The 23,493-nt window shown below is 40.1% G+C and overlaps 2 protein-coding genes and 1 long non-coding RNA gene across 5 annotated transcripts; 1 reads left to right on the plus strand and 2 right to left on the minus strand.

Moving 5' to 3' along the window:
* Positions 1-59: 59 nt before the first annotated feature.
* On the plus strand, positions 60-23,489 carry LOC311284190 (uncharacterized protein). The gene is made up of 5 exons (XM_084399085.1): positions 60-1,401; positions 13,795-14,012; positions 14,134-14,331; positions 14,834-14,989; positions 20,434-23,489. Exons 1-5 carry the CDS (start codon positions 287-289, stop codon positions 22,197-22,199), a joined length of 3,453 nt encoding a protein of 1,150 aa, XP_084255211.1. The 5' UTR covers positions 60-286; the 3' UTR covers positions 22,200-23,489.
* Positions 5,072-5,913, minus strand: LOC311284198. The gene is made up of 3 exons (XR_014626169.1): positions 5,794-5,913; positions 5,586-5,697; positions 5,072-5,491 (listed from the first exon to the last, which is right to left on the minus strand). It is a non-coding gene; the product is annotated as an uncharacterized lncRNA (long non-coding RNA).
* On the minus strand, positions 6,313-8,326 carry LOC311284192 (uncharacterized protein). Of its 3 annotated transcripts, XM_084399092.1 has the most exons (8): positions 8,071-8,325; positions 7,807-7,983; positions 7,655-7,716; positions 7,486-7,572; positions 6,989-7,030; positions 6,747-6,920; positions 6,632-6,667; positions 6,480-6,533 (listed from the first exon to the last, which is right to left on the minus strand). In XM_084399092.1, the coding sequence occupies exons 1-7, from the start codon at positions 8,132-8,134 to the stop codon at positions 6,632-6,634; spliced, it is 642 nt and encodes a 213-aa protein (XP_084255218.1). In that variant the 5' UTR covers positions 8,135-8,325; the 3' UTR covers positions 6,480-6,533. The 3 variants fall into 3 exon arrangements, 2 of the variants coding, with proteins under 2 accessions (XP_084255217.1, XP_084255218.1); XR_014626168.1 differs by having other exon boundaries at positions 6,514-6,533; positions 6,632-6,920; positions 8,071-8,326; XM_084399091.1 differs by having other exon boundaries at positions 6,313-6,920; positions 8,071-8,326.
* Positions 23,490-23,493: the final 4 nt, after the last annotated feature.

Here is a 23,493-nt window from a genome sequence, read left to right on the forward strand (position 1 = left end):
GTGTTCGTCAGGAGTTTATATGCAATGTTTCAATGTTGAGAAAACACTTAGAAGTGAAATGATTTCTGTAAACCACTGATCAAATGCGGTGTCGCTCATGTTTCTTGCCAACAGCAGATGGCGCTGTGTTTCTGTGACTCTTCATCCTCCAGGATCGCAATGAAGAAGAACAACAAAGAAATCCTGAAAACACTCGTGGATGTTTATGTACAGGTCAGCAGCAAGATGCTTAAAATAATGCTTCGTTTGAGCTTTGTATGGACATGGAAATGTTAGTTTGGATGTTATGTATGATCTAACGAACACATATGATATTGGAAGAAAGAAGAATCCAATTGAACCGACGGACCTTGTCCCCATGAATATAATGTTTGACCTAAAGTGTGAAAGCTCTTCAGGTGAAGGTGAAGAGGAAGAGACGGAGGGAGGAGAGGCCAGTTTAACAGCACAAGTATCCAGGTGTGCAAATGTAACATCAGCGGATTTAGACGAATTAGAACACAACCGAAACGAATCTAGCACCGTAAAGCAAACAATATGGGCAGTGAACTGTTTTAAAGCCTGGCTGCGTGAAAAGCAGTTGATGATCGACTTAAAAACCGCAGAGAAGTCTGAGCTCAACCCGGTGCTGCGCGAGTTTTATGGCTCTATTCGGACGAGCAAAGGAGAGTTGTACGGGATCAGCAGTTACGTCGGGCTTCGGGCTGGGTTAAATCGGTTCATCAACGAGCCTCCCATCAACCGTGCGTGGAATCTGATGCAGGACACCGAGTTCAGGTCCGCCAACAATGTTTTTAAAGGGGTTGTTAAGCAGATGCGACGCTCCGGTAGGGATATAACGGCACATTATCCGCCGATCTCACCTGAAGACCAGCACATGCTGAAACATTCTGCTGCACTGGACCCTGGCAACCCAAAAGGCTTATTAAATAAGGTGTGGTATGACATCCAGCTACATTTTGGACTCAGGGGTAAGGAGGGCAACCGACACCTGCAGCCAGACGCGTTTGCTTTGAACCGAGACCAAAACGGGTTCAAATACTTCACCATGACATTAAACGAGGACACGAAGAACCCGCAGGAAAGGGACAAGAAAAAACGCAAGGCTATGTTTGAGGAGCCTGGCAATCCGCTGTGTCCCGTTGCCTCTCTGGAGAAATACCTCAGCAAAATTCCAGCCGACGCAAAAGCGCTTTATGTACAGCCCAAAAGGATGTATGTGATCAGCGATGAGACCTGGTACACTGCGGTTCCTTTGGGAGTCAATTATCTGTCCCAAATGCTGCCCAAAATTTGCAAAGAGGCCGGGACGAGAACGACCTACACCAATCACAGTCTGAGGGTCACTTCAATTCAAAGACTGACCGAAACGAGGGAGATCATGGCGGTATGTTTGCAGAGGTATGTTTAGCCGAAATATTGACGCAAAACGTTAAAGGCAGGGTAGGCGATTTGTTCCAGAAATTTTTTTTTGTTATGCTGGTTGAAAGTCTCTTCACATCCTTATCTCAACCACTAAGTTAAGTGGTCTAAATGTATATTGTCTGCGGAAGACGTATGACCATTAAAAAGTTCGTCCAATCATTGCATTCGGTCCGATACTATGTCCTGGTCTGCCTGTCAACAGGTATTTCCATACATGCTCACGCAGACCTCACACTTTAACAGCGCGTTTCTATGCAGAGTTAGACAGACGTCAGTCAGCGAGCACCACAACCAAAACAGCAGCCGCCTTTACAGTTACTCCTGAACCAAAACAACCAGCTTATGCTGCGTTCACGCCAAGACTACTGTAATTAGGAAGAGATGGAAACCCGTGACCTCATACTCTGAGCGGTTCTTGACTCAAATTTATGCGTTTCAATGGCAACACTATCAACGCTGAAATTAATCTGCAGCCGTCAGGTGGTACAGGTCAGAGCTCTTTAAGTTGTTTGTTTATTATTATGTACATGTGCTTTGAGACATGAGGTAGTTTAATGGCGTCCCAGTCTCACGACTAGGATGTAACGATTCACTCAACTCGCGATGCGATGCGATTCACAATACTGGTTTCACGATACGATTTTCTCACGGTTTTTTTTTTTCGTTTTTTTTCCCACAAATTAAGATTTATGACAAATTATAAATGAAAAAGTGTCCTTTTATTTCTCAGACAAAATGCTGCACATTTCTTTATACATTTTAAATATATTTAATGTAATAATAACACTAAATTGACTTTTTAAAACAAATCCCCCAAAAAGTCCCTCCAAGGAGATGGTGTTTTCTCAGGAGGAGGTTGACTATAACATTTAAGTACAACAGTGACAGGGGTATAGGCAAGATTATAAAGGCAAGATTTTAATATTATTTTATTAATTATTTTAATTTGCATCATTATACTTGCAAGAGTTAGAAAACCAGGGGCCTGTTGCACAAAACTAGGATAAGGGATTAAGCCAGGATATCTTGGTGATCCTGGCTCAATTGATCCGTAATCCGGTTGCACTAAAGCTGGATAGGGGGCAGGAGGATATGTTATGGTATAAATTACCATGGAGATTTATTCTGTGGAGCTAGCCTGCTCCAGACCAGGCTAAATTCCAGGATCTATTTAATCTCATCTCTAATGTCAGTCAGCAGTCACCACAAATGGAAACCAATAGTTATTTCACTGCTCACTATACATTGTTATCACATATAACTAGACCCACTGTCATTATTTAAACGTTTGTGATCATTAATTTCAATCATTTTGGATAAATAATGATTTTTAGATGATGTTGCTATCATTAGATAATTTACAGTTTCCCATAGACTATAAGGCTATATATAAAATGATAGAATATTAGGGCCACAGAGGGAAAAAAAAGACAAGTCATAATATTGTAACCAGTTGTTTTAAAGGAGGACAGTTGTTAAAATGACAGATGTGGGGCATTTCGTGAAATTGTACTTCAGTATGGTTTCATAAACAAAGACATGCTGATGTGCCAGAATATTTAGTATCACATTAGATTAGATTAGATTAGATTAGATTCAACTTTATTGTCATTACACAAGTACAGGTACAAGGCAACGAAATGCAGTTTAGGTCTAACCAGAAGTGCAATAGCAGCAAGTGCAGGATATACAGTGGTTCCATAAGTGCAGAACATGGATATGTACTGAATAAATATAGAGTTGAATACTATTATAAACAAATATTTACAGATAGATTGTCCTATGAATATAATATACAGATAACTATTACTGTGAACAGAATTTACAGTAATAGTTAGGCCTATCTGTATATTATATTCATAGGACAATCTATCTGTAAATTTTTGTTTATAATAGTATTCAACTCTATATTTATTCAGTACATATCCATGTTCTGCACTGCACAGCACAGACCTACACTACATTGTCATAAGTATCAAAACTGTAAAAAGAATATGTAGCTTTCTTTTCTGCAGAAAGAACCAGCCTCATAAATTTATGACTTTATCCTTTTTCCTCAGTGTGGCCCTAGTACTCTGTCATATAAACAAATACACAAATACACATTCCATATGAATATAAAAACACAATGTGTAACATTATGTTCCTTTATTGAATAAGGACAAAACAAAGCAGGTAAACCATCAGCTCCTTTCGAAACTGAAGTCACAGTGACTCTACAAGATGGAAAGCACAGAATCAAAGCATATTATACAAAATGATACATACACATTCAAAGGTCTGTATATAACACACCCTGCATGTCTGCACACTAAAATAAATGCAGGACAAATCCATACACATCAACTGAACAGACAAATGCAGTGTTTCCCACAGAATTAGATTCTATTTGCGGTGGTGTGGTGTTTGGGGACCAGGGGGGGGGGGGGGGGGGGGGGGGGGGGGGTGATTAAGTTAAATATATCATATATATATATATATATATATATATATATATATATATATATATAATGTTTATATATATATATATATATCATATATTTTTATTGACAAGTACACATTCCCATTGCCAACACTTAGTGTCAGATAACTTAAAGACTTTGCCATTGCTACATTTCTATGCTATGACTGCTCCACAGACTTTTTGTTGCAAATTTTGCTCACACACAAACCTGGAACTGGACACACACACACACACACACACACACACACACACACACACACACACAAACTTACTGACACACTCAAACACAGGCTCACACACACTCACACATTCAAAAAGACTCACACACACAGATTCAAACACAGACACACACTCACACTCACTCAGACCCAAACACAGACTCAGACACACACAGGCTCACACACACACACCAAACTGGACCTGGAGGTGGACACACACAGACTCAGACACACACACACGCACACCTGGAGATTGAGGTGGACAAAAACCAACACACACCAACCTGAACCTGGAGATAATAATAATATAATGTCTAGTCTGGTGGCTGTGATATGAGCCTACCAACGTCCGTTGCAATGATTTTTGGAATGACTGATCGCGAGAGGAACAAATGACGTTTTAGTCGCATAACATCGGTTAATGGAAACGCCGTCATTTCGCAATAGTTGTAACGTTAATTGATATTTATAAAAAAAAAAATCGCAAAAGTTTTGCGCGAATCTGTAATGAAACGCGACCGCGCTTAACATCTAGACAACTTCTCAGAGTTATGTTGAGCAACAGTGTTCATTATACTAACCATTCAACTCCGGATTGATTCTGGAATCTTCGCTGGGGGAATAAGCATTAAGCACCGGCAACAATCCGCCCTCTACATGCTCATGGTTTGATTCAGATCGTGCGGTAAGAGAAGGAGGGGCTAGTCGTGCCTCCATTGTCAGTTTGTGAGAGAGAGGGGGAGCAAGCAGCGCGAATAAAATACAATTTGACCCATATTAAATAGTTAAAAAATCTGAATCAATCCGTGGCGGTCAGGGTTGATATGTGGCGGGCCGCCACAAATTAATGAATGTATGGGAAACCCTGAAATGAATGGATGCAGTAGCCTCCCTGCAGCCTTGTATTACACACAGTATACCGCACAAACATCATAAGAGGCCAAATTCGTCAAAAACCCCCAAATTCCTCTGCCACCGCAGGACATATTTAACCAAAATTGAAAGCACACATACTAACTAAAATAATTCAACACATATTGGTCCCTCAGCAGCCGACCACTGTCGTCATCAGGGAAGATTGCCGGATTGTCCCAGTCCATGGCTGGTGGCACTCTGGGGGCCCTCTCCTTCCTCAGGCAGGCCACATTGTGGAGGACAGCACAAGCCACAGTAATATCACATGCCCTAACAGGGCTGACCCTTAATTTGTGAAGGCAGTGAAAGCGTGCCTTCAGGAGGCCAAAGGTCATTTCAACTCTGGCCCTGGTCCTGGCATGGGCATGGTTGTAGGCCTGCTGTGCTTCCTGGGGGTCTGTGAAAGGTGTCAGGAGAAAAGGCTGGCAGCCATACCCCCTGTCTCCCAGCAACACACCAGAGAATTCACCTGTCAACACAAAATCTCATCATTACTACCTCATAAACACAGTGATATTCTTGACACAGCCATGATGGTTATAAATAGGGGTTGTGTGGCTTACCTTGTGATAGGCACTGATAGATTTCAGAGGCCCGAAAGATTCTGGAGTCATGGACTGAGCCAGGCCATTTTGCCACAACATTGCTGATCACACAGTCAGCATTGCAGACCATCTGAAATCATAAGAGGAGGAATATTACACCAATCAATGCACATCACTGGCAATGCAGAGTGTTCGTCAATGGACAATATCAAAAAGTTATGTTCACCTGAACATTAATGCTGTGAAAGGATTTCCTATTCACAAAATCGGCCTCATGGGCACCTGAGGGGGCTTTTATCCTTATGTGTGTGCAGTCCACTGCACCAATGACGTTGGGGAAACCTGTCACACAAAGTAATGAGTATCCTACTATGTGTTAACAGTTGTCCTGTAATTTGTAGATCCTCTTACCTGCAATCCTATAGAACTCCTCTTTGATGTCACAGAGTCTTCTGTGGCCAGGGAAGGAGATGAAGACATCTGCTAATGCTTTGATAGCCAGACACACACTCCTTATTGTTCGGCAAATTGTGGCCTTGTTTAGCTGTTCTGCATCCCCCACTGAGTACAGGAAGGCTCCACTAGCAAAAAAGCGCAAGGCCACACAAACCATTTGCTCCACACTCAGTGCATGGCTCCGTGCAGTGCGGTGCTTAATCCTGGGACCCAGTAGTCTGCATAGATACCTGATGCCATCTGCTGAAAACCTGCATCTTTCATATAGATGGTCATCAGGGAAGGCCAGTGGGTCCAACCGGTCCCTGAAGACCCTTTCTCGCCTGAAGGCTCTCCTCAGCACAAGTGCTTCTTCATCCACCACATCTCGCAAGAATGGGCATGCCATTGTCAGAGCAGAAAGGAACACACAATTTTGGGCCTTCATATAGGCTAGTGGCCACACCTGGTGCTGGGGGTGTGGGCAAAAGAGGCCGGTGCCTTATAACGATGACTTGGTTGTACTGATTGCTGGGAAAATAAAAAAAACCTTAGAAAGATGCCACCGTCCTGTGTGCTCACAATAAGAGCTCATATGTCATGGCTCACTTGACTTTACGAGAATATACCTAATTTTTATTTTGAGCTGTGTCATCTTCTTGGAGCTGGGGGAGGAAAGAAAAATAATGATTAATACATTTGTGTTACAGTTAGCATACAGTGTACATTGAAGGCATATCTCACCTCCCTCTCAAGTTTTTTTATTTCAAGGTCCAGTTTCCTAATTGTCCTCTTTTTTATTTCGGACTCCAGTGCAAGATTTTCCATCTTTTTCTTCTTGTACTGAATGTCTATGTCTGCCAGTTCTATTTGGCGCCGGAGGTGGTTGCCATACAACTTTCTGATAGCTTGTGAGCTCTGTGAACACAATACAATTAGCGCAGCTGGAATTTGGCAGGATGTGGTGTCCTTTTATTAATACGCACTATGTTGCCAGGCTGGTTTTCCCACTGTATAGCATCTGGGTCCTGTAAAAGAAATTAGATTTTTTTATTTTGATGATGACTCCTCACCATTGTAGAGTAAATAGTACTTTCACAGTCTTAAAGTCCAACTGAAATCAAAATGGACCCTATTTCCTTTGTTAGCGCATATTACTAGTCTTGTGGTGAACAATTAATCCGTGCAAGTTAAAACACGGAAAAAAATGTTTTGGCTTCGTAATCTTTAATCAAAATCTGAAAATGCCCCTCCCCTCTGCCTTGGAGGACCTTCCCTGATGACGTATGCTTGACGGCTTGGGTTGAGAAACGCTTAACCACTGGCTCAAACCGTTAGTCTGCTATGAGCGAGAGATGGAGAGGAGGAGCGCTAGAGTAAAACCCTGCCCTCTGTTCAATATTCCTTTTCACTGGGAAATACGTCACAGCACTGGAGAAAAGTCGTTTGCAACTTCCGGTTCACGCGGACTTTAACATGATACCTCATGCCTTCTGGAATCCAGAGAGATGGTCTCCTCCTCATCATCGTCTCCATCATGTGCTGTTGCTGCTGCACTGGGGCTTTCACCCTATCACATTTAATCGGATTCATATTGAAGCTAGTAGACAAGACATGCCAGGCCTACAGTATGCCTTTGATGGAGTACTCACTGGATCAGCATCGTCTGGTGCTTGTGCTGGTGGCTCTAACAGGAACACAGTGCTGCCAGACACTGCAAGGCAATAGGTAAACCAAAGTCAGACAGTCCAAATTGATTCAATATGAATGTGGTTGTATCCCATGTAGAGATGGAAGGACATACCTTGAATGAAGCGGGTGGCATCTTGGGAGGAACCTATGCTCGTCTCTTTCCCCCCAGGGATCCCCTCTAAGACGGGCCTGCCTTTATTTAGCTCCAAGGCCATGTCCTCTGCTGGGGTAAGGTCAGCCTTTGGTGACCCACCACCCGTGCCTTGTCTGTGGGTATTCTTTTTCACTGCTAAAACAGTACAGACAAAGTGTGAGCAGGCACCTTCTGGGTACAATATATGCTTGTGCTTTGTTAAATATTAGTCAGGGACCATACCATTCTGCAGAATGTTCTTGTATTTGATTTTGACCTGCTGCCATGTCCGTTTTGGCCCGTTCATGTTTAATCTACATCACACACACACACACACACACACACACACACACACACACACACACACACACACACACACACACACACACACACACACACACACACACTCTTTATCACAAGAACATTTAATGGAGTCACACTGCAAAAAATGACTTGGTATTTTTGTCTTGTTTTCAGTAAAAATATATAAAAAAAAAAATCTTAAATAAAGATGTATTTTCTTGATTTGCTAAATGACGTAGCAAAATAAGTATAGTTTAGACAAAAAATATAAACTTTAAGTAAATGTGTGCTTAAAACAAGCAAAAAAAATAAAAATCTGTCAATATAATAAGAAAAATTCTCTTGAAATAAGTTTACTTTTTCCATAAACACTTAATTTTAGAAAAGTTCTCTTGTTTCACTGGCAGATTTTTTTGCTTATTTTCCTAGGTAATTTTGCTCAAGAAAATATTTAAGTTTTTTTTTTTGATATTTTTTTTTTACTGAAAACAAGACAAAAATACTAAGTAAGAAAGACATTTTTGCAGTGCAGTGAGCAACCGACCTTGGGTCCTTTGAAAGGCGCTATATAAATTAAAGTGATTATTATTATAGCTCATCTATTTATTCAATTAAATTTTATTTATATAGCACTTTTCACAATTGTTTCATTCTGTCAAAGCAGCTTTACATTAATAAAAGCAGGAGAAACACAAAAAAAAACGGTGGACAACATAAGAAGCAGAGTACAACGGCTAAGATTAAACCGTACTGAGCGTAGTAACGTTAAATAATAATGTAAGGCTTTAATAATAATTTATCATAGCTTTATACAGTGTGATGGAGTTACTTTACACAATTTCACTCATATCTGCAGTGCATTTCAATTAAAAATTTAACCGTTTCATAATTACAGTACAACTGCGTTTTTGGAGATGTGAATTAAATATTTGAATTGTAATTGTGATGTTTAAGCGGAGCGGTGAGTGTGTAATTGTGCACTACTTACGCATTCAGGCGGTCTGCAATACTTTACCACGCTTTTTCTCTTTGCTTTATCACTGTGGCGGTGTTGCCTTTCTTCTTAATTATATCTTTTACCTCCTCGTATGCCTCCATGAGGATTTGTGCTTCCGACGGGGAAAAGTACGCGGCTCTAGTTGCCATGGTAAATCAGTTAATCTGTGATCTGTGGCGGGATGTATTTGAGTGAGCCGTGAGCGCGCACCTATCCAGGATTGGTTTCACCTGGCTTAATGAATCCGTGTCTGCTCATCCTGGCTTGGTCTTTGTGCAACCAATTAAGCCTGGACGCACATGTTTTGGCTTCATTGAGCTCAGCTGAGTCATTTATCCCGGATGTCTTAATTCTACTTTTGTGCAACAGGCCTCAGAACACATTTAGAAAAATATGCTATAAACTGCCATAATAATAAACTCTATGTAGACATTAAGATAACAACCACGGCCTTGTATCTTTTGCCATGAAAACACAGATGCACCTTGTGATCTCCGTGGCTCTCGCACTCGTCGCCTCGAGTGGGGTTGTAAATCCGCCTGTCAGTGTGGTTTGGCCTATTTGTATTTTTTTACATTCAGACGGAGGTGACTGTAGCTTCTCACTGTGGTGATTATAAAGCCTGTTTTATGCTTCTGCGTCGAACTGCCGCCGTAGCTACGTCGTAGGCTGTGTGTAGCGCGCGTACCCTACGGCGTACCCTGACGTGCACCTCTCCAAAAATGTAACAACGCGTCAATTCTACGCGGACACAAGCGCTGTGATTGGTCTGCCAGAACCCCTCCCTCGGGGTTTCACACGCTCCCTAGGTACGCGTCAACGCGGACAACGACACAGAAGTATAAATTAAAACCAACACGTTGCCTACGGCGTATAGGCTCCGGCGTAGGTCCGACGCAGAAGTATAATGAGGCCTTTAGTCTTCGGACAGTCAAAATACCACCACACCTCCAATTTGAATGAGTCAACGTCAACATCTACGTGCTTGCCGTCGCCATGTTTGATGGTGCGTGCACACTGGCGCGGAGCAGAGCGAGTGTTTCAATTCATTCCTATGGAAGTTGAGCTTCATGCTCACAAACTCAACTTCCCTAGGAATGAACTGAAAACACTCGCTGCTATTGTTCCTGTAAAGCGAGTACACAGTTAACGCCCCTGCTGTTTAAAATGTGTATCGCCATTAGTTTGACATCTCAACCGACTTGAATCGTCAGATATTTATATCGATTTTCAAACGGCTCGGAGTGAATCGTTACATCTACTCGTGACGCTTTACAGAATCTGCTGGATGCGTTCATGTGTTTTGAAAGACAAGTGGCTTTGGGATCTCATGCTTTCAAAGCTAACTTGCTATTGCTAGCCACTTCAAAAATTGCATACCCTACCTTTAAAATTTCAAACAGAAGCTGGTCCTTTCCAGGTTCCAAACTGTCGGCAAATTTATTTTCATGCAAAAGTTACATTCTGGTTATTTGTTTGACTGGACAGGCGTAAAGAATGCTTATATTTCGTATAACAACGTTGGGCCTTGAATGTCTCACTCTCCTGTTCTGTCTAGCTTTGCTTGGCAACATGAAAACAAACTTTGCATTGGAAGCTTTTTTTGCGTTTGTTTTTTTTTTTTTCTTGAATCCCAGAAATACAAATTCATGTCATCATTTACGCATCCTTTAGGTTTTTGTTCGTTCTTGTTGAACGAAGTTGAAACATTCTTCACAATATCTTTTTTATGTGTGTGTGTGTGTTTCACAGAAGAAAATCATACAGGTTTCGAACGACATGAGGGTGAGTAAATGATGATGGAATTTTCATATTTGGGTAAACCGTTTCTTTAACTTAAACTTCGTTTAGAAAACTGTGTTGTTAAAAAGCAAAATCTCATTCGCAATTGTGCTTGTATACTGAAGGTGCCTTCACACCATGTCGTAATTAACAGTAATTTGTAAAAAGCCTTCTCGGCCTCGTAGAGCTTGTAATTACAATTTGTAAACTGGGAATTTTCTGAAAGGTCCTACTTGTACCATGTGACCGTTGTACCTCCTGACCACTGCAGATTCATTTCGGTGTAATAGAAACGCGTAATTTCAAGTCCGAGGACGTGAACCGCTCTGAGTAGAACATTAACGTGTTGTCATCTCAAAATTACGGTAATTAAGACATGCCGTGAATGCAGCATGAGTATCGGAAATCCAGTGCTGTGATACCAAATATCAGCACTCTTCGAATGCCACTTGAGCAATTGATTTACAGATTCTGATCTGTTGTATAACTGATATTATACCATAGTCTGTCTCATATGATTCTGATTGTATTAAAACCATTTAATGCACAGGTGATTCCAGTCAGTTTATTGATGCGCTGCTTTCATTGAAGCGCACACAGAAACATTCAGGAGCACAGAAACTCTCGATGATAATTACACATACTCTCTATCTTTATTTCTGTGTCTGATTTAAAGCAGGCAGAATGCTAGATATAATGTGCTCTAGCTGACAAAAAATAACCTTCTGGTCAAATATTGCACTGCAAACACCAATAACAGCTTAAACTTGTCAATGCTGGCAAATGATAAGCGGGATAATCCACGGCTGGCTGTGGATTAAACGATTTTATACCATGGGCTGTTTAAATACTCGATTCTGATTGGCTGAAAGGTGTGCAGTAAAACCGTTTAATGCACAGGTAGTTCCAGTCAGTTTGATTACAGTTCGATATTAATCCGCTACATTGGTAACCATAGTAACACAGATACACTTGCAAGCAGAGTGAGAGACGCATATGAAAACGTTTATTTAGGTAGGCTAAATGGATGATTTTTGCATATCGTTTAATTTGTATGGTGAATATGGCAACTCTGAGAAATGGGCCCAGGCACAAGACGAAATAGAAGACTTGGAGAAGACGTTGAATGACAAAAAGCGGCACAAAGAATTAACAATAAATAAATGACATGATTAGTTCAAATAAAGATTGCCTTGTCACTGTCAGTGTTGCCTGTCATTCATAAATAATTGTAATAAATCCATTAAAGAATCATTAAGTTAGCTATATGCTTAAGCAAAGAGGGGATGTTAGCTGATAGACTTTAAAGAAGAGACGCACACAGGTAACTCGCGCACGCATCTCTCTCTCTCTCTCTCTCTCTCTCTCTCTCTCTCTCTCTCTCTCTCTCTCTCTCTCTCTCTCTCTCTCTCTCTTTCTCTCTCTCTCTCTGTTCCTTTTCCTTCAGTTCTCTGTCTCTCTCTTTTAATAATGAATTTAAATAAATGTGAATTCATTCAAATAAAAGCTATCCGATGGCTCTACTTTATTTAAAGCGGACGGAGTGCAAGAACTGACGAGCCTTAACTTAAGAAATAACCGTCATTTTTACACGTCTGTTAAAAAAATTACACTGTAAACATCAGTTACAGCTTTAACTTATTTTTAACTTGGCAAATATCCAAGGTATAAGCGGGATAATCCACGGCTAGCCATGCATTAAAGAATTTTAATGCACTTCGTAGAGGCAACCACCCTCCGCTTCGGGTCGGGTGGTTCTTCGCCTCTACGTCGTGCATTAAAATCCTTTAATGCATGGCTAGCCGTGGATTATCCCTTACTAAATGCACTCTGCTTCTCGTCAGGTGGTCTCCATTTCGTGCATTAAAATAGTTGAATGCACAGTTAGACATGGATTACCCCTTACTTAACTAATAACTAGGCCTAATCACATACAGCTGTTGGATAAAAAACATGATGAAATAAAATAAATGAAAGCTAAATTGAAATATACTATACACACTCACTAGCCACTTCATACGTACACCTTTGCTAGTACCGGGTTGAACCCCCTTTTTCCTTCAGAGCTGCCTTACTTATTCGTGGAATAGATTCAACAAGGTGCCGGAAACATTCCTCAGAGATGTTGGCCCCTATTGACGACAGCATCATGCAGTTGCTGCAGATTTGTCGGCTGAACATCCATGATGTGAATCTCCTGTTCCACCACATCTCAAAGCTGCTCTATTGGATTTAGATCTGGTGACTGGAGACAATTTGAGTATAGTGAACACATTGTCTTCTTCAAGAAACCAGCTTGAGAAGATTTGAGCTTTGTGACATTGTGTGTTATCCTGCTGGAAATAGCCATCAGAAGATGAGTCCTAATGTTCCTATGTTCAGACTGATCCTATGTTCAGTCTATAGGCGCATAGTGTTTCTTTACAAAGTGATATCGCCAACTACTGGCCAGGCATCATAGTACAGAGTTTTTAGTCGTTTTAGCGGACATGGGGATTGTTTTGACAACGTTGTACGTTTTTAGTATATCGGTGCCTTGTAATCGTACCCTAAGACGTGTAGACCATAAAAGTGTAAGGAACATTATTATTATTATTGTTTTATTACACCATATAACATTTCAGTTATTCAAAGTTTTGTAAAACTACTTATATTTGTAAAATCAACATATATTCAAAGGTTACATTTCTTTACATTATGAATGTAGGAAGCACATTGTCATCTTGAAAGTCCTTATTAGTCATTGACTCAAATACTGTTGGTATATATTAAATATCTGTGAATATCAGCAATGTCAATTAACAAATAATGTTTAAGTAGGATAGCATTAAAATAATTTGTAAAGTGTAATTATGAGACTGTTGTTTGATATTGTTGTCTTGCAGCGTTCCGGTTGAGATTAACACTCAGTGGCAGCAGGAATCCGCTCCGTTTTCCCCCAGCAGTGAGCTTGACTCCAGCTCCGCGAAACAGGAGAGTCCCGTGAGCAGCAACAGCTGGGTGAAACAGGAACCGGAGCCTGAAGTAATCCAGTGGGAAAATATAAACTCGGAGGCCGCCACTGATGCGGAGCTGGACAAATCTCTGAAAAGTGCTGTTGCTAGTATGATATTTATACATTTTTTGAGAATCCATGTCAATGAGCTCATTAGCATCTCCACATTTCAATGATGGGACGTAGATTGAGTGAAAAGAGTGAAAAATTGAGTGACTCTCTTTCTCAGCAGCGGACCCGAACACGATGGAGGGTTTACCCAGCGGTGTTATGCTGACCATCACCAAACTTCAGTGTCTGCTGGAGAGCAAACAGGAGAGGATTGAAGCTCTGGAGAGACAGGTTCAGGACCTACAGGAGGATCGCAGGTTCCTCCGCTCTCAGATCGAGAACCTCACCGGCGCTCGCTTGGTTCCGGTGCCTGAAGGTGTGGTGGAAAGATGGGGAAAAAATAAATAATTGGCCTTGTTCAAAACACTTTGCTCAAGAATGAAGAGAACTGCATTATATTAGATATATTTTGAATAGATTATATTTAATATTTTGTGTCAGCACAAAATTATTTTAAATTTCATGACATTGCATTTGGTTGCAATTACTTTGTCACAGTATAGCATTTTACCACACGCAAAATTACAAATAAAGTGTAACCAACATGACATGCAGTTTTCTTTAATGATCTACAAAACATTAAAATAATGTTCTAGCTAAATATACCAAGACAACAAATAACAGTTTTTTTAACTGTGACTGTTCACATTAAGATTCCAGACTTAACTTCTAAATCTAAGATTTCACATAGCGATTTCATGTAAATGTATTTTCAGCTCAAATGATGAATGAATAAATTTTGCAGTTTATGTTCTGTTTCCTGTTACACTTGCACTTGCTCATGTTCTTTTGTTTACTACCATTCTCGGTTCCTTCAGCGAGCACATCAGTGTTCTCAGGGTCCAGGTCACGTAAAAGGCGGCGTAAGAGCTCGTCCAGCTCGTACGCCACTGATGAATCCAGCAGCTCTTCTTCATCTGAAGAGTCCAGCAGCGTCAGGAAAAAGAGACGCCACAAGAAGAAAGCGAAGAGAGGTACGACAAGTTGCACTTTTACAGGAACATGTTCTTCCAGTGTCAGTTTTGTATCTAGAATCTGGATTGTTCATAAATTCACCTTAGATGTTTGCACTATGGAGAGCATAATTTTTTGTTTTTGCAGCGGTTTTTTTCAAGCAATGTAGCCAATCCCAAACATGTATGTTGATTTTGTGAACGCAAGGGCCAATCAGAGGTGTTTCAATCCACTCACCAGTCAAAACACCAGAGTTTTTGTTCAGTACAGAGTTCTGCACCCTCACGATTCCTCTCACTATTACATATGAAGTATAGAGACAATGGCCCTCATTTATCAAAAGTGCGTACACCAAATTTCCAGCGTACACCCAAAACCACGGTGACTTTGAGATTTATCAATATGGACGTTGGCGTACGGCACGCTCAAATCCTACGCCAGCTCAGGAGGTGGTGTACATGTACGCACGTTTTGAGTTAGTGCGGAAATGCGCAGAAAAACAATTCCTAACACCACAAAACGCACTGACAAACTTAAAGATATGATATATTATGACCCACTGTAAAAAAACAACAACATAGTAATTATAAACTTCAGTGTTTATTTTTGTGCAACATGGACTTCAGTGTTTAATTTGTGTGACTTTACCAAAGCATTTGATTTGTAGGCATATGTATTCCTTCAGTTGCGAGCCTGTGCGCTTTACCTGACGTTTCAGGGTTAGGCCCGGCAGGTGCGCACGGACTGGGTTAGGCCGGTGACACACTGGATGCGTGGCGTGAGCGTCTCAGCTGCGTGGCGTGTCCGTTTTTATTTCGGCTCCCATGTTAACAGGTTAGAGCTTGCACACTGCCTGCGTGACACGCGCGTCTCAGGCCGCGCGGAAAATAGCCATGCTAGAAATAGAACCGACACCTATTTTTCACGCGACACGCAAGCGTGTTGGAAGCGTTTCCAGGCAAAATAGAACAGGAAAAGATGTTGGTATGTCATTTTGACACGAATACATATTAATAAATAACATTTTGATGTTTGAAAGTCTCTAGGTTTTGACATAAATGCAGATATAAATGTAATTTAAAAAAATAATATCGATTTTCAAATATTGCACCTGTCAATACAGAACGAAATATTCTGTAGCCTATTTTGTGTCAGTACTGCCGACGTTGTCTTTGCGGCTATATTTATGTTTAACATGAAGTATAGGCCTTCCACAACTCTCTCCCCACATGTCAAATATATCACCAATGAGGCTAATCATATGTCACCTATAGCAGCAGCGTTTCTGGTGTGCAAAGACATAGAAAACGCCACGCTCACGCCACGCAGCCTGTGTGTCACCGGCCTAATGAAAGGCTTTCAATGACCAAAAAATTATTCAGACTGACAAAATAATAAAAATGACATTCTTCTTTTAAATAATAATAATAATAATAATAACGACATTCTTCTTCTAAATAACAATAAGCATCATTAATAATAAAAATCTAGAAATCAATTTAGTTTCTTTCCACTTCCCTGGTGATGGTCTCGATCTCCACGTCGGAGAAGTTTCTCTTCTTTGCCGTCTTCCGTGTGTCCGTGGCGTAAAATGAGGGCGTGGGAGAAGCGGAGACTTGAATATATAGGGGCGTGTTATTCTAATGACGATCGTTTTCAGCCGCGGCATTTATCAAGGGCAGGTATTGCGTACACCTGGATTGCAAAGGTACGCACTAGGGATGCACCGATGTGAAAATTGTGGCCGATACCGATAACCGATATTAATATTGCTGTTATGGCCGATACCGATATTTACCGATGTCGATATCTCTGTATAGAAAACAAATTTTAATGATTATCAAATAAAGAGCTATTTTCCAAAACACATTTTTTTTACTTTAGAAATGACTGATATTGGGCACCTTTACCTGTGTGCAAAATATGTCACACATACACACATTGCATTGCATATAATGTGTGCTGGTCAACTTGTCTAAAATTAAGAAACCCTTAGAAAACAGTACAAAAAAACAAAAAAAACAGGAACATGTGTACAATTAAGATAGGCTACTTCATTTATTATTCCAATATCCAAATATTATTCTAAAAAATACCACAGGGAAAAGGGCTTCTTGTGACTGTCTTTGCGTTTGAACATTGCACATTTTAAACAGGACACGCAGCTGAATAAATGTTAGCCAATACAAACATATTTATAGAAAACAGTTGACAATGAATAGACAGGAGTCCAATAATAGCATAACGAATCACTTATTCTAAAAATAATAACAAGTAGGCTATAAGACGAATCCGACATATGGGCTGTGTTAACAGTAAAACGTCCGTCATTTAACGAATTTTAAAAACACGGATGGATAATACAAAATGCTTTCTGACATTTTGACAGAAAAAAACAAACAAGCAAGAACAAAATTTAAACTTAGCCCGTTTTCATTTTACAATTATTTTCTCTCTCTATGTGCGCGCGTCCGTGTTTGTGAGAGAGAGCTCGCGCAGCACCGGTAGCCTACTTTTTTAATCCATAAGTAACGAACGCGATAGTTTTCATACAAACTAAATATGTAACATAATTAGGTAGGCTAATTTAGTTATTATTAACACAATAACACATGAAGGCTACGTTTCTCAACACTGAGAATGAATAAATAAACGCCTGTTTCTCCACTCGCGCTTATCAGAATCCACAAATCACACGCGCTGTCACTTTTGAGAAAAATCAAATTCGAATGGGTATCATATATCAAGCAATATATTCAAATATCTACGAGTCAAAAAACGATCAGTCAAAAATGTGTCATGAGGAGGAAAAAAACATAAGTCGCACTGGACTGCATTAACAATGTTACGGACGTGAGCGCTCTCGGCACTTAAAAACTGCTTTAAAACTTTCACAGAGACCTCAAGCAGAAAGCACAAAGCCTGTCTTTAAATTTAATTTCGTTTTGTATTAATTGTATCTTAATTTTGATCAATGTTTCATCAACGAATTGCATTGGATTTAATAAATAAAAAGTATATATACTAGAAAATATTTAATCAGGACAGAGGCGACGGCGCGTGAACCTGGAGCGCGTCTCATAAATGAACCAAAACCTAATTGTATCTTAATTTTGATCAATGTTTCATCAACGAATTGAATTGGATTTAATAAATAAAAAGTAAATATACTAGAAAATATTTAATCAGGACAGAGGCGACGGCGCGTGAACCTGGAGCGCGTCTCATAAATGAACCGAAACCTACCTGCCTCACAGACCTGAGACATATGTGACCCGATCTGGCGAAATGAGTCGGAAGTCGCAACGTTCCATTTTAAGATATGGGCCGTTTATGTGGAAAAACAATGAAATAATATTTTTTATTTTATTTATTTTTTTGTGTTAAATTTCAAAGAACAGACATTCAAAAATAATCTCCTAAAGTTTCGTAGTCCAGAAAATTGAGTAAAGGTATTTAAATGACTATTCAAGTTTACAAAGTTTTACTAAATTCGCTGGAAATGAATATTGCTTTTCTCAACTTCTCTCGTCTTGTCACCTCTGAGCATTTCCCGGGTATCCCCTGAAACGTCTCTGCTCTCCAAATATGGTGTTACACGTTGTCATAGAACCAATCAAAAAGCTTAGAAATGTACACAAACGCTGATCATTTGTCAATGGGAAGCCCCATTTCGACTGACCGGCACGCGATTGGTCCAGCCATCCTCCTGTCAGACTCGCGGCGCTCTGTGTAAACAAGCTAGCAGATCTCCTCAGAAAGATTAAATATTATTAATTTGAGAAATGTCGCTGTCAAAAGACAGCAAAGTCTCCAAAAGCGTTGAACTCACCTGAGGCTTCTAACCTAAGCTCTGCTGCTGGTCATCAAGAGTGGCTAAGGCTAGTCAGTGATTGTTTTGGATCTGGAGACGTGTCATCCTCTGATGACAGCGACAGCGAAAGTGCCCTATGGTATTTATCGTGTATGGATGTGAGTGAGTGCAATTATTCTGTGAGTGTATTTATCTGCAAGGAGAATCCATTACAATGTGTTTGATTTATTTTAAGCCAATATTTAACTGTTGGTATATCCGTTATGAATATGTTACACTGTTATTGTCAACTAGCCTACAAAAAGATATGATTGCATAGGCTAACATTATTTGTTCTCTGTTTCCTTGTCTCTCTGCCTCTCTCACTTACTCTCTCTCTCTCTCTCACACACACACACAGACACACACAGACACACAGACACACACACACACACACACACACACACACACACACACACACACACACACACACACACACACACACACACACACTCAGAGAGAGAGAGACACACACACACACACACACACACACACCCTCTCTCAAGCAAAACTGTAGCACCTCTGTTCAATCTTTCTGATTTTAGTAAATGTTTGTAAAAGTGGCTTTTAAATAATTTATTCAAATAAAAACTTTAAAATAATTTGAGCTTCAGCCTGGCATAATAGCATATATTAATGTCTTTGGTCAAATTAAGCTGTACAATAAATAGTTCATCCCTTTAAATGCAATGGATTTTGAAAGATATCAACAAAAAACGGGCAAAAAACTTTAAAAGTGATTTTCTCAGGTTTTCAATTGGAAAAAGAGGGCAGACGACCATAATTCAAATGTGTATATATTTACAACCATTCAAGGTATGACTTTGACTAGGATATCATTTGAAAGCTTATGGTCTCCTCTTTCCATTTATACCAAAATATCAGTTTTGAAATTTGGGTCACTGTGACTCATTTTGCTGGATCAGGTCACATATATAGAAAGCTTGAAACTTCTATTTTTAAACAGAACAATTCAAAATGAAAGAAAACAGACTGTTCTCTGCTTATGTCATCTGTATGAAATGTGTATTTCTCTCACATCAACCTCTTCAGCTTCACACATTAAATATCGGCCTGTTCACATCGGCCATATTTTGACATCGGAACGATACCGATGTGTAAAAAAATGACCATATCGGCCGATATTATATCGGCGGCCGATATATCGTGCACCACTAGTACGCACAGCTTCATAAATCAGGCGGTGAGAGGAGTGTAAGCATAATCTTACGCCAACATATACGCCCGTTTCTACGCAAGAATGATAAATGAGGGCCAATGTAAATAAATGACTCATTGTGCAGTGTAGACAGCTTTATTGATTATAGCGAAATCGAGATTTAAAATTAGTAGATTAGGCAGATTTGATCAAAAGCAATGGCACAATACCATGTTCATTTGACTGTGCAGTGAGGAAAGTGATGTAGCCTAAATTCCATGGCACTTTTATTAGTACAGATCATTGTGTCAAAGCATTTTTTGGCAAACTACCTTACAGAATACTCTCTATGCAGGATTTCCAGTGTGTTATGGCAGGCAGACGAAAGATTTACTCAGCCAGGGAAGTCATTGAGTACATTTGCCTTCCTGATGGTGCTTTATCTGACACAGAATCCATTCCAGACGATAAAATTGCTGATCCAGATTTTGAGGAATCTCCTGAAGCATACGAGTCTGACTCCAGCTTTGATGATGATAAGCCACTGGCAGCAATACCAAAAGCTAATCTCAACCACCTTGATGTTGAAATTCATAACATACATGCAGACAGTGACACTGAGGTCCCAGATGACAATGAACTTCAGCCAGGCCCAGCTCCAGTCAACAAAGAGTTTTCTTGGAGGCAGAGGAAACCCCCAGCAGCTGACATAGACTCTTCATTCCGAGGACCTGCATTCTCACCTCCCCCAGACGAAATACCAAGTCCAAAGTGGTATTTTGATCAGTTCATGGACAAATCTGTGTTTGAACATATTTCTCAACAATCTAACTTGTATGCAGTTATGAAGAATGGCCCAGAACTGAAAACAACCCCTTCTGAAATAGAGCAATTCATTGGTTTACACATCTTGATGACCGTAGTACGTATGCCATCGTACCGCATGTACTGGCAGACGGCAACCCGCTACGACCCAATTGCGACAGTCATGGGACGTAAGCGATTTGATAATCTGCGTACATACATCCACATGAACGACAATACCAATGTGAAGCAAAAGGGTGAGCCTGGACACGATCCATTATTCAAGGTGCGTCCAGTTCTTGAGAAAGTCCGTGCCAACTGTTTGAAGGTTGAACCAGAAGAAAACCACTCCATTGATGAGCAGATGATCCCCTTCAAAGGAAAGATTGGAATGAAACAGTATATCAAGAACAAGCCGCATAAATGGGGAATCAAGGTCTTTACTCGTGCAGGTGTCACTGGACTAGTCTATGACTTTGAAGTATACACTGGAAAAGGGACCGTGACCAATGAGCGTGGACTTGGTGTTGCCGGTGAAGTTGTGCTTCGTCTCGTATCAGAAGTTCCAAAAGGACTAAACTACAAGTGCTTCTTCGACAACTGGTTCACTTCCCCTGAACTCATTGTGGAACTGAAGAAAATGGGAATTCTAACAGTTGCTACCATCAATCGTAACCGTCTCCGTGGATGTACCCTCAAGAGTGACAAGGAACTCTCAAAGGCCGGGCGTGGTGCGTATGAAGTGAAATACGAAAAGACAAGTGGGATGTCCATCGTGAAGTGGTATGATAAGAAGGCAGTGTTGCTGGCATCATCCTTCATTGGCCCTGAACCTGTTGAGAGATGCAGAAGGTGGTCGAAAGAGAAGAAGGAATATGTGGAAGTGGACAGACCCCACATTGTCAAGGTGTACAACCACAACATGGGAGGAGTAGACTTAGCAGACCTCTATCGCATTGACATCCGCCCACGTCGTTGGTATCTGCGCATCTTGTACTACTTGATTGACCTATCACTGGTCAATGGTTGGCTCCTCTATCGCCGTCATCTCACCCAGAAGCAGGAGAAGAAGTATATGCCACTTCTTGACTTCCGTGTTCAAGTTGCAGATGCCCTCATCAAGGCTGGCAAACAGGCTGACTTGAACAGTAGGAAAAGAGGACGACCGTCATTGGAAGATGATCCAACGTCCCATCAAGCTGCCCCACCTCCACCTCCACTTCAGAGGATCTCTGCACCATCGGTTGATGTCAGATTAGACCGATGCGATCATTTCCCCATCCATGCTGAGAAACGTGGACGATGCAGACTGTGCAAGAATGGCTACACGCAAATGGCCTGCCTGAAGTGCAAAGTACTTCTGTGCTTTACAAAAGACAAAAACTGTTTCTTGGAGTACCACATGACAAAGTGACTTGGAAACATGCCCTACTCAATGAGGATTTGAGATATTGGATTTGGATCCCATATTGTTTTTGTTGTTGTTCTGCCACTGAAAAGCACTTTGTTACATTGTTTGAAAAGTTGTATATAAAAAGTTATTGTTCACATCATATTCAGTCGTCAGTGTCTAATTACCACACTGGGCCAATGTTGCAAATCTTCAACATCCCAGAACGCCTTGCATGTGAAGGTCTCTCTAAAAAAAAAGTCAGGATTCTATTGTACTACCCCATATGATAATTTTCCCCAAATATCAGATTTTTCCTGTTACTAAAACTTAATTTGAGCCTGAGAGGGTTAAAGCTGCTGTCTGTAACTTTTTTTGTTTAAAATGTACAAAATGTATATAATAAGCGAGTATTATATCATGAATCCATTTTTAAACCTGTGTTTTTGTCTTATCTGAATCACTACGGTACACCTATAATAAGTGTTTATATTGGGACTATTTTAGACTGGCACTGGTCGTACCACAGCGGAGTAGCCCAGTACCTGCGTGACTCCTCATAGACATGAATGGAGAGAAGTAGCTCCGGCTACAATGTTCTTCCGCAAGACACATGCAGTTCTCTGTATTAACTACTAGAGCCCAACAGTTACGGACTGCAGCTTTAATATATTTGTAATTACATATTTATTAGCATGTTAATTTTTATTTTATTTTAAATGTAATGTCAAATAACAAACTACAAATTATAATCAAGTACTTTACATGTGATTTAGTATGTTAGTCAACACATCAAAATAAGTGTATTTTGTGTGTACACTTTAAAGATTAGTAAAATATAATGATTTAAAATGTATTGAAAACTTTTAATTTGATATTACTTTTTAAAAGTATACAGAATAAAGTATACTCATAAAAGTGTACACTTAAGTGGGCCTTTATTTCATTAATATATTATCTGTGAGGACAGTTTATTTTATAAATGTACTACAAAATATGTACTCTACAAGTGTACTTCACTTTTTCCACAAGGGATGATGATTTATCAAAGTTTGAGTTTTAACAGTAAATACATGTAATAGTGAACAGAACATTTGTTAAAACAAAAGGTTGATTCAGCTATTTCAAGGTGTACTGAGTAATATTAGTTAACTACATGTACTTACTATAGGGCAAGGACTAGGGTTCTTGTTTAGGTTAAGTTGCATGTAACTATGCATAATTCATAGTTAGTAATAACTATGAATTATAGTAGCTGCATGTAACATTTTAACAAAAGGTAAAATTTGATTTGAGCTGTATTTCAATTTCTTCTCAA

The sequence above is a fragment of the Rutilus rutilus genome, assembly GCF_951802725.1.
Source record: "Rutilus rutilus genome assembly, chromosome: 24".
In the NCBI taxonomy this organism is placed as follows: Eukaryota; Metazoa; Chordata; class Actinopteri; order Cypriniformes; family Leuciscidae; genus Rutilus; species Rutilus rutilus.

Bases quoted from the DNA above. Each gene is read 5' to 3' on its own strand.
- LOC311284190 (XM_084399085.1), top strand. From the start codon at position 287: ATGTATGATCTAACGAACACATATGATATTGGAAGAAAGAAGAATCCA. The intron at 1,402-13,794 runs GTATGTTTAGCC...GTTGTCTTGCAG, and splicing joins ATGGCGGTATGTTTGCAGAG to CGTTCCGGTTGAGATTAACA. The intron at 14,332-14,833 runs GTGTGGTGGAAA...CGGTTCCTTCAG, and splicing joins CTTGGTTCCGGTGCCTGAAG to CGAGCACATCAGTGTTCTCA.
- LOC311284192 (XM_084399091.1), bottom strand. From the start codon at position 8,134: ATGAACGGGCCAAAACGGACATGGCAGCAGGTCAAAATCAAATACAAG. The intron at 7,573-7,654 runs GTGAGTACTCCA...TAAATGTGATAG, and splicing joins CACCAGACGATGCTGATCCA to GGTGAAAGCCCCAGTGCAGC. The intron at 7,031-7,485 runs GTATCATGTTAA...TTTCTTTTACAG, and splicing joins TGGATTCCAGAAGGCATGAG to GACCCAGATGCTATACAGTG.